This window comes from Perissodus microlepis, chromosome 7, assembly GCF_051167445.1.
Source record: "Perissodus microlepis isolate ML-2025 ecotype Zambia chromosome 7, ASM5116744v1, whole genome shotgun sequence".
Taxonomy (NCBI): Eukaryota; Metazoa; Chordata; class Actinopteri; order Cichliformes; family Cichlidae; genus Perissodus; species Perissodus microlepis.
Genome location: NC_140467.1, coordinates 39,969,043 through 39,985,115, shown reverse-complemented (window position 1 = coordinate 39,985,115; position 16,073 = coordinate 39,969,043). Strand labels below are relative to the sequence as shown.

At 38.6% G+C, this 16,073-nt stretch overlaps 2 protein-coding genes across 3 annotated transcripts in view; one reads left to right on the top strand and one right to left on the bottom strand.

The window, feature by feature from the left end:
* The window catches only part of arpc3 (actin related protein 2/3 complex, subunit 3), a 4,139-nt gene extending 3,166 nt beyond the window's left edge, over window positions 1–973 (top strand). Inside the window, exons 6-7 of the mRNA XM_084935024.1 lie at window positions 244–338; window positions 742–973. Of these exons, the coding sequence (XP_084791150.1) occupies window positions 244–338; window positions 742–804 (158 nt within the window). The 3' untranslated portion in view covers window positions 805–973. The remainder of the gene's footprint in view (window positions 1–243; window positions 339–741) is intronic.
* A 147-nt stretch (window positions 974–1,120) lies between these two features.
* Window positions 1,121–6,011, bottom strand: LOC146383642 (ubiquitin-conjugating enzyme E2 G1-like). Of its 2 annotated transcripts, none has more exons than XM_084935026.1 (6): window positions 5,715–6,011; window positions 5,236–5,338; window positions 5,042–5,139; window positions 2,652–2,830; window positions 2,275–2,381; window positions 1,121–2,031 (listed from the first exon to the last, which is right to left on the bottom strand). In XM_084935026.1, exons 1-5 carry the CDS (start codon window positions 5,755–5,757, stop codon window positions 2,286–2,288), a joined length of 519 nt encoding a protein of 172 aa, XP_084791152.1. In that variant the 5' UTR covers window positions 5,758–6,011; the 3' UTR covers window positions 1,121–2,031; window positions 2,275–2,285. The 2 variants fall into 2 exon arrangements, with proteins under 2 accessions (XP_084791152.1, XP_084791153.1); XM_084935027.1 differs by having other exon boundaries at window positions 2,275–2,385; window positions 5,715–6,003.
* Between the last annotated feature and the right edge of the window lie 10,062 nt (window positions 6,012–16,073).

Sequence of the window (16,073 nt, the reverse complement as noted above, 5' to 3'; positions counted from 1 at the left end):
ACTCCTGAAAATATCGAGTTATTTTATTGAACTCCATATCCAAGTGAATCCTCTCAATCTTTTACAGCAATCTTACTCCTAAATCTAAATGCCTGGATCTTTTTTTTGTTTTGTTTTGTTTTTTTTGTTTTGTACAGTATTATGTGGAAGGTCGACTACTAAAGCCATGCCTTCCTGCTGTTAAACAGTAGTTGTTGCTGTCTGTGGCTGGACTGATAATATTTGCTCTTCATCCTTCTTTAGAGACTATGAGGGCCTACCTCCAGCAGCTCCGACAGGAGACTGGCTTGAGGCTATGCGATCGTGTGTTTGACCCCCAGACAGATAAACCCAGCAAGGTAAGTCTGGCATGTCCAAAGTGATTGGCTGTTGCGGTCTGTAAACATGACAAGTAAGGGAAATGTCTCAGGGCTAATGCACCCCTTGTTCCTTAATTACTCTGTCTGATGCATCCAGTAGGATTTAAGTTGCAATACAGAAAAGAACTTGCATAGCTCACATTTGGATCAGAGACGAACGAAAATTAACTGTTGTTCCTGTCTTAATTTCCTGCCTCCTTTATCTGATTTATACAACTTAATATCAAAACTAGGTCACCACACAGCCAACCCAGGAGGGATACAGGCTCAAATGCTAGATTTAAGCTGCTTTCTACAATCTAAATATGTGCAGGTTTCAGCAGTTAACACTGAAACATGTCCTTTTGACTGAAAAGTTTAACAACTCTTTTTTTTCTTTCAGTGGTGGGTTTGCTTCGTCAAGAAGCAGTTCATGAACAAAAGCCTGTCAGCCCCTGGACAGTGAGCAACTAGGACTGTTTTCTACACTTGCAAGATGGATTTTTGGGTGGGGTGGTAAAGGAGGGTCTGCTTTTGTGTTAAGATTTTATACAGTTTATGTTCAAGCATGTCTTCACTTGTTGATTATATTGAGCTGGTGCTTAATTCAATAAAGCAATTATGGAGACGCGAAACTAGTGCAGTTATTGCCGTTTAGTTTTTAACCAAATGTGCTGTATTCAGATTGTGCCCCTAGGTGTGAAGATAAATTTCAGTGACTTGAGGTCTGTTTAAGGATGTGTTGGTGTACAGCGGAGGGAAGAAAAGGTTTCTACAGAAAGAACAGTATCTGCACGACTTTATTCACACTTATATCAATACAACTATATTTCATTTGACATATCCATGCTATTTTAACCATAAAAAAAAGCTGTTACATATAAACTTCTGTAAGAGGTATTAAAATAACTGCTGACCTGTGACCTCTTCCATAGGAATGAGAGAATACATTTACTCTACATATGCAATCACAAGGATAGGAAGACAGTCTGTTAATTTAAAAAAAAAAAAAATTAAAATCACAGTTTCTCTTTGGTTTGTATGAGACACCTTTTTCCTTGAGTTAAAAAAAAAAAAAGGCTCTTAAATAGTCCTTGCTGAAGATGGCTGAAGTTAAGGCAGTGTTCAAGTTCACCAACAAAAGAAAGAAGCACCTGAGAAAGAGGAAGATGTTTCTAGATTTCCATCTGATCAATGACTGTGATTAATGAAAAACTGCATATATAGTGAAATGAGTGGCTCAGTGTTGCAAGTTGAAGGGAAAAAAAAAAAAAAAACGAGCAGTCGACACGCAACAGCTTCACTACAAATAAATAGATTAATATAAACAAGCTTTAGAGAAGGTGCATTTATCCCGGTGCCTTCTCCAAAATCTGATTTTTTTTTCCATACACAGAATTTAACATTACACTAAATATTTAGGATGATTTCCATAATTTATATTAATACATTTACTTTGAAAAAAAAAAACCCTAAATAGCAGCAGTGTACTGTCAAATTCCATAAGTATGCAAGCCACACAAAAAGGCTGCACATGTCCTGCTAGTGAAATGCTGATAAAGTGGTAATGATATAAAACTGCAGCATTGATGTTACTGCTGTTCAGCAATATTCATGAAGAAGTTTCTTCACTGGCAAAAAGTTGCAAAGATCTGCCAGCCATCTCCCTCAACGGGCAATCCACATCCAGCTCCTACCCAAGAAAAAAAAATAAACATTTCAGTTTCTGTTCTAGTTTCATAAGGAAGTAAATCACTATGGTAGAAGGCTGTGAATTCAGAGGGCTCTAAAAATCAAACAAACAAAAAACACAAAATTTGTAATGCATGAACAATAAAGCTTCTTCTTGTCATTCCTTAAAATGCAGCTAATGCCAAACTTGCTCAAAGGCAGCCTAGCAGATGTGAAGAGGTTAAATCTGGGTGATTGTACTTACAGAACTGATGATCAGACTGACGCCTTAGTCAAAAGCAGTGTCTTGGCTTTTCCGTACACAACGCGCCACCTTTTTCTTAAAAATTCCTGTAGGATCTTCTCTCCACTCTTTCTGCCAGGTATAATAGACACAGTGATTGTATACAGTGTCATTTACTCCCTCCATCACTTCTCATTTCTACATCTTGGCCACACAAGCTGCACAAATCAGAGATGCCTGTAACACGTTTACTTCATTTCTCTTAGAGCTTACACGTTGTCTGAAGCTAGCATCTCTGAAAAATGTGATTTCATTTAACCAAACTTAGAGCAGACAGATTAAGATGTTTCCTGTAAACAGACAGCATCCAGTATCGCCTGGAGAACATGAGCACTTACAGCTGCATCCACATTGGCAGGAGAATCTACATTGGGATCTGCCAGCATGGAGATGACACTGATCATGATGGTCTCCACTGTATGGATCGGTAGCCAGCGCTCCTCAGGCTTCTCGTAGCCGTACTTGTCCTCACCAGGTTCGTGCAGAATGGAAATGCAAACTTCGCCATTTTTTGCCACTGGCATAAAAGAAAACAGGAAAATAAACAGACTGTTACAGTGCTGCAGATATAAAATAAAAGGTAAAAGCTCATTAAGAGGCTTTTACCACAAGTGGTGTGGTATAGGCTTATTCCATACCACTTGTGATAAAAGTGGCTTATGTCATACCACTTAAAAGTGCACGATTGATGGATCTATTGATCCTCTCCCTACTGATATAGTTAACATACACAGACTACCAACTGAAGAAGCAATCATAATAACAAAATAATGATAATAAAAGCAAAACATGTTTCTTCTTAAAGTGTTATTGGTTATGTATTTAATGTCATTTAAAGTTTTTTTTCCAGATTTACAATTTATTTATTTTATAAAATGAAAATTTGAGTAATTTAATTATAAATATAATTAATTAGTTTTTGTCCCAAGTACAATCCACATTATTACTTAAAAAGCAGATTTACCATTCCTTCACTCTGGTATCACTCAATTTCAATCATTTCAACTAAATATTAATTGTGTTATGTATATATGATGAAACCAATCAGCCAGCTGAGAGACATAATCTGTCTAGTGTGTATTGAATCAGCCCTGGGACCCAAAACATGTCACCTAGAACGGGCAAAGGAGACATCCTGGAAGAGAATAGCAGCTCTACTCTGAGGTCCTCACTCCATTTCTAAGGCTGAAAGATGACACCATTCGGAGAAAACTCATTTCCATCACTTGCACTTGTGATCTTATTCTTTCAGTCACTACTCAGAGCTTGTGACCACAGGTGAGAGTAAGGACATAGATCAGTCGGTAAACAGACAGATTCACTTTTACACTAGTCTCCTCACCACAACAGACCAGTACAGCACCCACACTGCTGCCAAGACTGCACCAATCTGCCTGTCACTTTCCCAACTCCCCTCTCTTGAGAACAAAACCCAGATATACTTGAACTCCTCGACTTGATGCAGCAACTTGTCCCCTACCCAGAGTGGGCACTCTCTTCCAGCTGTGAACCGTGGCCTCAGACCTAGAGGTGCTGATTCTCATCTCGACTGCAAACCACTCGGGTGTAACCTGAAAGTCATTTCTCAATGTAGCCAACAAAACCATATCATCTGCAAGAAGCTGAGACAAAAGACCCGATATCCTCCGTCAATTAGCTGTGTCTAGAAATTCTCCCCATAAAACGAGTCTGTGACAAATAAAAGCCTTGGCGGAGACCAACACCCACTGAGATCGAGTCTGATTCAATGCTGGGAATGCAAACCAAACAACTAAAAATACCTAAAGCTAAATGAATACTACAAGTAGCTATAATACACAGTTTGCCTCTTGCTTTGCTCAGGGCATGCCCGCATGTCACAGAAGATAACAGTTGCTACTTTCCCATCTGTGTTTTGGGAGCAAAGTAAACATTTTTTTTATGTAGGTCTTCCAGTTGAGTGTTGGACAGCCACATCAGGTGTTTTCACTGTGATTTAGTGGTCATTAAAATGGGTTCAGAAATTGCAAAATGATAATGATTAATCTTGTAAATCACACACGCTGCTCTCCGGTATATAAGCTGCATTTATAGGGTAAAAGTAGTGGTATTGGCAATGCTGGCCCTGTATTTTCTTCATATCTGGGGCGATCGTGGTTCAAGAGTTGGGAGTTCGCCTTGTAATCGGAAGGTTGCCGGTTTGAGCCCCGGCTTGGACAGTCTCGGTCGTTGTGTCCTTGGGCAAGACACTTCACCCGTTGCCTACTGGTGGTGGTCAGAGGGCCCGGTGGCGCCAGTGTCCGGCAGCCTCGCCTCTGTCAGTGCACCCCAGGGTGGCTGTGGCTACAATGTAGCTTGCCATCACCAGTGTGTAAATGTGTGTGTGAATGGGTGGATGACTGGATATGTAAAGCGCTTTGGGGTCCTTAGGGACTAGTAAAGCACTATATAAATACAGGCCATTTACCATTTACCATATCTGATCAATACTAAAATCTGCAGTATTGCACAGCACTACTGTACATACCTGAGTGGTAGGCTAAGGCTCACATATTCTTAAAACTCATAATTATTGTATTTTTTTAAATAATATAAATTACCATCTAAGCCATTGGCTGTGATTAGAAGTAATGTTTGCATAATCATAACCACAATTTAAGACCCCCCCCCCCCCAAAAAAAATGCTAATTTCCTATCCTTTGATGTAGATTACATAAAGAGGAAGAGGTTCTGAGATGCTTGCTCTCACCATTTGGATGCCAGATTTCAGTGACGAACTTCATCTTAGGAGGCTTCAAAGGATAGTCGCGAGGAAACGTTAAGATAGCTTTGAAGAAACCTCCTTCACTGAAAATGAGAAAGAGGATGGTGTTAACAAGACCTGCTTTAGCTTCAGATGGATATAAATCCATTAGTTAAGATCAATAAACAAGAATCACTCACTATAATGTGTCTTGAGGTCCAATAACGACCACTTCCCATTGATAGATGTTATCATCGTCCACGAGCCCGGCAGAAAAGCCGTCCACTGGGTTCTTGATCAGTTCTGCAGATTCAAAGTGATCAAACGTGTTTAAACTCACCACACTGTGTGTTTCGAATAACGTCAGGTAGACATGGAGAGAGTAAGCACATGTAATGAATGGGGGTGTACTGACTTTTAAATAGTAGCTGTTGAGCAATAGCAGCTAGCCTTACTTATATGTCCGCTAGCTGTGTGACACGCTATCTACGCGCGACACGTGCATTACAACTACATTTTCAAGCTTTTATATATAAAACACACAGGTCACATATGACAAACACTGCTACTACTAAACAACAACCAAACGAAACACGTCTGCTTCTCACTTGTGACAGACAATAAAACAAAGTGAAATGCTAGTGTCCACAGACTTAGCAGCAACAGTTAGCTAACTTACCTGATAATTGTTTACGCAATAACAACGAAGACTGTCCCGTCATTTTACAAATGTATGTCTTCGAGTAAGAAGCAACTAACACAAACTAAAGCTGTGGAAACGATTTAAAGTACACCGTCCACGTTTCTTCTCTCTCAGACAACGCCGTCAGTGACTTATAAAAAAAAGTGGTCTGAGGAAGTTGGTGAGCTATTTTTACCCTGAGTCAGATCTCTCAGGCAAATCTTCCTCCCAAGGTACATAGCATACCACAAATGTCAGGGTAAAACTAAGCTAAAACTGTGCTAAAATATTAAATCGAATAAAAATACAACTGGGTTTTAGAAAAAATGTAACGTAAATTAAATCATGTGCACATGTAATGACAGTTAAACAGCCAAATGCCGTGCATTTAAAAAAAAAACAAAAAAACTCTGTTATCTGCTAGCTTAAAAAAACCTATCATTTTTACCTCTAATTTAACCAGGGAAACATTAAGACTACAGATATTAAAAATCTCCCTAACGAACATATAACTGACTAAAACACTTTGTTTCTCCTTTATGCATATTAATGTATAATAATAATATAATAATAATGATAATATTAATACATTTTAATTATAGGCGCCTTTAAAGATCGTCAAGGTCACCTTACATTAGTACAGCAAAATAAAAACATAAGGCCCTATATATATATAAGCCCTCTGATGTGTAACCTTTACTGTTAAGAGATATACAGTATGCATAAAAGCAACCCACAAGCCTGTTAGATCATTTATCCTCATACCTGCTTGAGATTTAAGACATTATTAAGTACAGGTAAGTATGATAAAGTCCTGTTTGCTGTTGCATCACTCACTATACACTCTTACAGACACTACACAACAGTATGGGCAAAGTTGACAACTTAGCACAAAATATATTGACACAAAGAACTTTAGAAATTTATACTCTAAATAATATATTCATACAATAAAAAATATTCTCAGCCTTATTTTGATATGAAAATTTTTAATAAAAATCTTAATGCTCGACAAGAAAAAAATGAGCATGGATTTGTGTTATATGGAGAGCAGGTAAAAATCCCGTGTTTGTCTTGTCAGACTTACTCTGGATAAAATTGTCCACAGTAAATTCAACCAGTCAAATGTAGGCAAATGTTGCCACAGAAGACTGAATTACAACTGTTCTGTCAGGGCTGTGCAGAGAGGTTTAAAGGGGCGTGTGCTCAAAGTTAAAAAGGGGCACATTGAACCAGGCTGAATAACAACAACACACATTCATCAAGAATCTAATATGGGCAACAAGGCAAAGCAAACGTAGCTGATGTTTTACCTGATGGGTACAATGTTGCTGTGGATAGTGCTGGAGGGCAGGGCTGTGCTGATCTGAGACTGTAGACAGTAAAAAGTTCATAGGAGAGATGGTAGCTGATTAAACAAGTGTTATGAGATAATAACAAAATGCAAAGATTAGTGACAGCGCTTGGAACCATAAGGCAACAAAAAACTGTGAGAAATAAATTAGGCTCTGCCTGTGAATCACTCTTTGCTTCTCTTCTTCCTTCCATCCCATCATTTCATATATCACTCTCCACTTGCTGTCTATCTGAGAACAAGGCACAACTTGCTATTGCAATAAACTATAAGCTAATTATCCACACCTAACAACTCTTGCACTTAATCTATAATAAAATGATGACAGAAAAATGTTATAGCACTGCCTTTAGTAGCCTCACACAGCTCCTACTGTTTCCTCCTCATGTCCTTACCAGGCATGTCTGGACAATGTTATATCATGAGTAATTTTTTTTTTTAAATCCATCTAAATAAAACACACATATGCACACACACACACAGTGACATTTTAGACCTTCTTCAGAATACTGTATATACTATGGGCATCACGGTGCTGATCCAGAATCCTTACATTATTATTTATTACTAGAGCTACAATAATAAAGCAATGAGGAGGGGGAAGTAATAAATATGAAATCATGTATTTATGATGATTCCATTTGTTTCACTATCCACTCTTTGCAGGGAGAAAGCTTATTACATTTTTAAACTGTAGAGATACAATAATTTTACTGTTGTAAAATCCAAATTTTATCTTATTTAAAATATAAATCTAATATAATCTGCTTCTTTTGTATGTTCTTTAAAATACAGCGTGTGTTTTTTTAAAATATTATAATTATAATAATGCATAATTATGTGGACATGCATATTAGATCGTTTTTAGTGAAATATAATCCCCCCAGAAAGGCAGGAAAAGCTCTGTAACTTACTTTAAAACTAAATATGTTCACTAAAACGGTGACGGAGCTACAGACCCATGACAGCCTTACCCAGGTAGCCAGCAGCTATTACCAGCACTACTTGTGCAGTTAATAAAAGAACAGGTAATGTTTGTCACGCTGTTGCACACACAGCACGCTCGTTTGTTTCAGTTCGTCAGTTGCAACAAGACAGCTTACCAACGTGTACATAATAAGCTAATACTCCTGTGTGCTATACACTACAGTGTACGCTGTACACCTACTTACTGGTTTTGTCGCGTCAGTCTGTGTCTCTGAGTTAATTTGTGTTCCTCCTACAGCTCCGGACTGCAAAAAATGCGCGTGCTCTTTGTGAGCTCGTTCCCGGCTCGTAACCAGCGCGTTCTGCCGTCAAGGGTGATCATTGGTTAAATGTGATCATGTGACTGATGCAAGCCAGATCCTTTTATTTAGCAAAACTGTGATTAATAGTTAAATATTATTGTTGAGGGGCACAGACAGGACTCCGCACGCACACACACATTAAAAAAAAATAAATAATTTTTTTTTAAAAAGTTGCCTCAACAAAAGGGCACTTTGGGCACCCATCAGGAAAGGGGCGGGTGCTCAAGCCCCTCTAGCCCCCCCCTCTGCACGTGCCTGTGTTCTGTGATATAAAAAAGTGGAAATCAACACACAGAAATATTAGTCAGGGTTAGCAATAGTTGGAAAGCTTTCGTTACATAGTGTTTATACTTACTACATAAAGGCCATTAACAAGAAGACTGTTTTTTCTATGGTACTTTGAAGACTTTAAAGCCTTTATATTTCTGTATTGGATGACTGAATTCGCAGAAATGGCCTATATAAAAACTTTGCTCTATTCAGGCCTTTTAACCTGAACTAAACTCCATATAGTGGGATATAATAGTGCTGGTTACCATCATCAACTCTTATCTAGCATATATGTCCCTTCTCTCCTCCCACTCCCTCTACTGTCTCTTTGTTACTTTCCTTTATGATTGACCGCTTTTAAATCCCTTTAAGTCAGATTTCAAATACACTGATCTCATTTTGCTTCTTTACTTGCTACAGCAACATCTTCATAGCATTACACGCCTACATGTGCTTTGATCTCTAAAAATACCATTACATTCCAAAAACACCCAATACAGATCTTCAAAAAACCTCTAAAATGACTCCAGGCTTGACCAAAAATTATCCCTTTATCATGCTGTCAATGCATGGGCTTAAAACATCATCTGTGGTTGTAGCAGCCTTCTCTAAGAAATAGATATCCATGTGTTATACTGTGAAGGTGAAATGCTTAATTCTCTTTCAGTCATTTTACAGCCTCCACATATTTTGCCTTTTCACCGTCTTGGCTATTATTTTTCCTCTCTTCTTAAAGATTTATTTAAGGCTCCATGTTGTTACTCAGGGCATGTATCTTTAGCTTGCCATCATTTAATATTGTCTTCATTATCTTACACATTAGAGATGCTGGCAGCACAGCGGTGAAGGGGTTTGCACAATAAGAAGGTCAGAAGTTTGAATTGACTGGAAACCTTTTTGTGTGGGGTTTGCACTGGTTCCCTGAAGTCCAAAGACTGCACAATAGGGTAACTGGTGGTTTTAAAGTGGCAATAGGTGTGGTTGTCTGCCTATCTATGTTAGCTCTGTGATGGACTGGCGACATGTCCACGGTGTACCCTGCCTTGTTCCCAAGTGACAGCTGGGATAGGCTCCAGCCTCCTTGCGACCCTGAATTTGATAAGAAAATAGATGGATGGAAACTAGCTGTAGGTGTGAACATGAGTGTGAATGCTTGTCTGTCTCTCCTTGCTAGACCTGATTGAGTGGCGACGTGTCCAGGGTTTATCCATCCTCTCGTCCTATGACAGCTGGGATAGGCTCCCCATCTCTGGTCCCTGACTTGGATAAGCTGATTCATTAGGTCTGTATGCATGTTAGTATGTGGCCACCTTTCTTGGTTTGAAATTGAAAAACTGCATGCTATCCGTTGATATTTCACACTGCTTTGCTAGTCCCCACACCTAAGGCCATTCTGGTGTAGTAATTTATTGATCTAATCATTTTGTGCAATAAAATACATGTTTAGATTCCAGTTCACCTACTCTCCCTAATACTTATTACTTGCTTTCCCCGCTGATATTTTTGAGCCTATGACACTGTAATACAATGCAAAAAATTTTTTTATAGTTGACTCTATTGCTCTAACCATCTGCATTATCACATGAGTCATTCCTCCCTAGAAGAATGTGTGAAATCTGTGTTTATCTAAAAAGATATCATTAGATTCCCTGCCTACTGACAGAAACATAAGCACATTAAATGTCATGGACTTTAACTAACTAGCACCCTAACTGACATCCTCACTTTTTTAAGATCTCCCTTAATCTCCCTTGTTTTCCTTTCACATGTTTGTGCAGCTCCTCTAAAACTTGTGACTTCTCCAGAAACTTTCATGCTGCCTGAACCAGCACTCTAGTCACCCCAGGTGGTCCTTTACAGACTTGTTTGGTTTTGGCCCACAGGCACCCATTATAAATGCAGAGAAAAGACAGTTTTTTTAATCAAATATGTATCAGGAGGAGTTTCTACTTCAGTTGGTCTTAAGGGTGATTTTTTTTTTTTTGCATGCTCACAGATGCTGCTGTCATCCTGACTAAAAAAACAACAAGAAGAAGAAGAACTGTCATTTTACATATGCTGCTTTCCACAACTCCCACATTGCAGGAAACTGCAGAAAACAAAAACACATCTAAATGTCCAACATTTAAAATAGGTAATTAGATGTGTGCATCTTTCTCTGTGGTGGTTCATCCAAAGCACTGAAGTCAAGCTTGCACTAACTAACTGGTTGCTCAGTTCATGTTTTACATCCACAGTCTCATCCTGCAGCTGCTTAGCTATTTGCTGACTAGTATAGAATCATAACTGTGCAAATGTACAATGTGGTAACCCTAAACACACTACAGCTGGGTTCAGACTGTTACTGTCTATACCAGAAAGCCAAAAACTTAGACCTAAATTGCATTAGTCAGAGTGAGGAATGAAGTGGGATTTGGTTCTGGTCAGGAGTCAGTGAACAGTAGATTTCGAGTCATGTGAAAAAGAAATTTTTACAGGACTTTATGCAGTCCTGTGGAAAACTAAGCACACAGTTGGTAAACAGTCGATATGAGGTGTTTGTGCTCATATGCTACATTCGTTTTTGACCGATGTAATGGTCTTCATTATAGCCAAATGTTTCAAATGTTGGTCTGTTTAATAGCTCCACGGCAGACCCAACCCAATTTTCATGGTTTTCCACATACGTTATTATTACGGTTGCTGTTTTCACAATCAGCTGCAACTTTGCAGCTCCCAGTCAACCAACAAGAACACTGCAGGACCTAGTTCACCCTTTAAGCCAGCGAGACATGATTGCGGATGCCGCTCAGGTTAGTCCGCCTACCCCCCCGCGAGCGGAAGAGGCAATCAGCCCTGATCAAGGGCGCCCCCGGCCCCCGGTCCCTGGCCCAGCGACAGGGAGGTGTTAGTTCAGGGGGCCTGTTGGGTTTTTTGCGTTTTCTCTGAAAACTACATGGTCTTATCTTGGGGTGAACTTGATTAATTTGCAATTAATCAAGTGCATTTGATTATCATGACCTGTCTGCTATTAACCCTCTTGATTCAAGCTGAAGTAGAAAGGGTAAAAAAAAAAAGTCTTTTTCACATTTCTATATGCAAAAAAATAAAGCAATAATCATTCAATAATTAATAATGTCCACTGTCACATAAAAGGGGCATTTGAAGAATGTATCCACACACAAATCAAGCATTGGTGGTAGAGGGAGGAAATCCGCAAATAAGTTTATCTTTAAGTAGCGATCCTGGATGAAATGTCAGCATAGAGTGTATGTTCATGTTTTTCCCGACTTTCAATGTTAACCATAGCCTGTGTGAGAGAAGTAGACATAGTAGCCTGTTTTTTAGTCTTAGCACAAGGCAGCCAATACCACTCATGCCATTGTTTGCTTATAATTCTTGTTTCTTTTTGTCCAAAAGAGAGCAGTATTGTGCAGGAATCAATGTATAGTGTGTCAAATCAACACAAGAGTTAAAAAAAAATGTTGCAGTCTTATGTCAGTGCAAGTGGTTGTTTCTCTCTGTGTTAGCCCTGCTACAGACTGGCGATCTGTCCAGGGTGTATCCCGCCTCTCGCCCTATCGTAGCTGGAATAGGCTCCAGTCCCCCCGCGACCCTGACAAGGATAAGCGAAAGAGAATGGATGGATGGATGGCTGTTGTAGTCTTAACCCAACATAATTTGCAATTTATTATTTATTTAACTTAAATACAATTTGCATGTGCTGGTGTCAGCATCATAAAATACCCCCTCTCCGTTTAACAGTGCCTGGAATGTAAATGTAAGCTATGCTTCCTTTGAAGAATGATGCAATACTTTGATGGTTTTGGCCTGGTTGGGTATCAACTGTTATTTGCCTCTGACTGTGTGAAAAGATCCAAAGCTTTTACATTTTGCAACATTAGATGGTGCTGTAAGCAAAATGCAGATTAAAGCAATCAATTTCAGACACATTTATCTTTTACAATGAAACAGTAAATAAAGACAAATGCACAAACAATGGGTCCAGGAGGGGCAATGTTGCAACATCCATTTTATAAGTGAATGTAATGGAGCTCTTGGGAAGTGTGATATTAACTCAGCACACTAAAAATAACCATGGTATTAAACAGAAGCTGTACTTATTGTATATATGCTGGTTTGATTATTGTTATGGTACTATTAAATGCCATATCATTAGACTATGATATAGGATGATGATGGTAAAAATGCTGCATACATCTGCATCTGTGAAAGACTGCACTGGGAGAAAAGACATAGAGCCTAGGGCAGTGGTTATTAGAAAGTAATTTGTTGCACTGATTAGAGTTGTCTCAAAATCACAGTGGAGTTTGCACTGAGAAGGCAAACTAGCTGCTGACCTATACCTCTTACTTGATAATTTACTTAGACCTCCGTGACAATGGTTGAAAAGTGCCCACTCCTTGTAATTCAGCTGTGGATGGCTGAAGCCTGGAAATCAGATATACCATACTCACTGTGTTTCACTGAAATGTCAGCATGTTCTGATGAGGAAAACGATGAAGTGGCAGGTTATGAGTACCTCAGAGAAATGATTTTAATTACTTGTGTTTGTGCTTGTCTGGTTTATTAGATCTTATCGGAGCACCTCTTAACAATAAAAGCTGTTTTTTCCTTAGAAGTGGTTTTAAGCATTTCAGTCAGGTACACTCCTATCTGGTGGTGTTAGACACATCACACAAACAACTTTGTCTTTATGGTCTCAGGCTTTGGCTGTTTGTGTGATCTCTTTACCTTGCATGGCAAAGGCGCTCTAAACATCTTTAAAGAGTTTTCTTTTTTCCTCGTAGTCACGCAGTGTATCGCCCTCTGAACTCAGTAGGTAACATTGTATCTTTGAATGGTGAAAGGCAAGCACAAGTTTGAGCCTTAGGCACTCCTTCTTAAGAAAACAGTCCAACACTTGCTACTTCATGTGCTTCTCAACACAGATGGCAATGTGATTCCTGACAGTATTATCAAAGCTAAAGTAGACACCAAAGGTTGTGCACAGTTTCACACAGTTTCACACAGTGTTTTGGCCTGAATAGATCAGAAGTCTTAACTTTGAGTTAAACCATGTGCACTGTTGTTTTTGATGTGCTTTAAATGATCAATGAGCATATCTATATGCATGAAATTGCTTGTTACTAAACTTGTTTGTGCCAGTGTAACGGTAGCAGCAATTACTCTGCGATTACTACTAAACATGGTGTCTGTTCCATTATTTCACTATTTGTTGAAACAATTTGAAATGCACTGGTTCAGCAGACTGCTTTTTTTTTTAAAATATATATGTATATATATATAAAGAATGCAATTACAAGTTAGTATAACTTTTCTTAATTCAGTTATGATTGTGGTCATGGAACCATTTACAGTTTTGGGGAAAAAGGGCTAGATAAAGCATGAAGAATATCTTTGACCTTTATGAAACTGCAGAATACTGTGATGGAAAGTCGCCATGCTGTTGCTGAAGCAATTAGTGAAAAGGTTGTTCCTAGTATTGCACTGCAGAGCTAGTGGGATTACTTACTCTCATGCGATTCAGATTGCTGTTAAAGGTTCACAATGATTCACTGCCTCGAACAAGCAGTGCCTGTGCCTATGGGTAGATTAAACTTCATACACCTTATTATTTAGGAAACCAAGTGAAAGCTCTGCAATTATACACTTGCCTCCATATGTTTGTTTTTATCAATGCGCAACACACATTTTGCCAAGAAGTTTGCAATGTACCTTCAGGCACTGAAAGAAAATAAATCTGACCCCTTGACCCTCCCTCTGAAAGTGATAGGTGCAAGTTATAGGCTCAGGATGAAGATTCTCACTTACTGGCTCAACTGTTTTAACTGATAAGAACAGATTTGTTTCAATAGCTCTAATAAGTTAAATAAAGCCACAATAAAAAGCTGATTAATCTGCACTAATTCAATAAATATTAGTTGGGGTCCTTCTATAGCTCCTGGGTTTAGCAGGTGACCCATTTGCCAAAGACTACTGGAGGGGCTGGGTTTGAATCTTCACCGGACCCTTTTCTGAATGTCGTTCCCACCAATTCTATCTCTCTGCTTTCCTGTCTACTCTCTGTACTATCCTGTCAATAAAAGCTTAAAAAAGGGAGACATTAGTTGTATTCAGCACCGGAACAATCTGAAACACCGTTCCAGCACCTTAAGTTAATGAGCAATTAAATCTGGCAGGTTAATGCATATTACTGTCAAATTATTTAATTTTTTATGTGCTGCGGCCTGGCATTACTTCCAGCGATGGCATGAAGATATTTGCACTTGCTCACTAATAAGAAAATAATTGCATCCTACCACTCGCTTACACCTTCAACGCATCTCTTTTTTTCCTTCCCTTTCCTGCGATGCTTTCATAATTCAGAGGCAAACAAAAAGTTTTGGTTGTGCTACTCAGCGTCTAGCTAGCGCTACAGAAGAGGAGTAAGCGTGAATGGAATAACCTTTTTAGAAAATGCAGTTTTTCAAACAGCTCAACAAATTTCACCAAACACACAACCAATTTCTGCACAGATTGTCCCAAAATTTGCCTGCCAGCTAAATGTACAGTTGCGGTAGCCATTTCCCATAGAGAGAAAGTGAAATGTGCATCACTCAGAGATGGAGAAGCGTGAGAAAGAGAAGACAGGAAAGGAAGATGAAAGACCATTTTCAAATGTAAGGATTGCTTAGCAAGTGAAATTTTATAAACTGGAAATTTAAATCTTAGATGTATTGTAATAGTCAAATTAAAAGCTTTTAAATCAGATACAGGATCTACACATGATTGATGAGGTATGTTTTTTTTTTTTTTTAAATCTTGCAAAATAAAATTAAGTACGCTTATAACTATTCTGTTGTATGTTATATGAAAATACTATTCTAGGCAGTTTGATGCTGATTCAATTCACTCATCGGATTTCACCTTTATATTAGCTTTATACTGTCTAAGGGTTGGAAATCAGCCATATGGCTCATAAAACATCTGCTCACATCTTGTTGAATTAGAGCAATGAATATGTGAGTAGCAGCACAAGTCTGATGAGAGCCAAAATATAAAAAAATCTTTACTAGAACTCACAGTACAAGATATTATGCGACTTATTTCTGAGTGATTCTTTTCCTCAAACTGCACTGCTGCACCCGATCTTATGGTTCCCCACCCTGCCAAATCCCATTTTAACTCTTGTTGTATTCATCAAGGTGTAATGAGCCAATGATCTCCACTCAGAATACATATTTAATTGAAACATTAGCAATACTACAGAGGCAATGAAACACATTTTCATGTATAAAATTGCTTTAGCACAAGTGCCGCTGACACGCTCTTACTTTTTCTGATTACCCTTCGGTGATTGTTTGATTTTGAAGCGAGGTCATTTTATGAATCCTTGAACTTTTTGTACACCTGCATATAATCCTGATCAAGTTCTCTCTATTCTAACAATCTTTTCACATT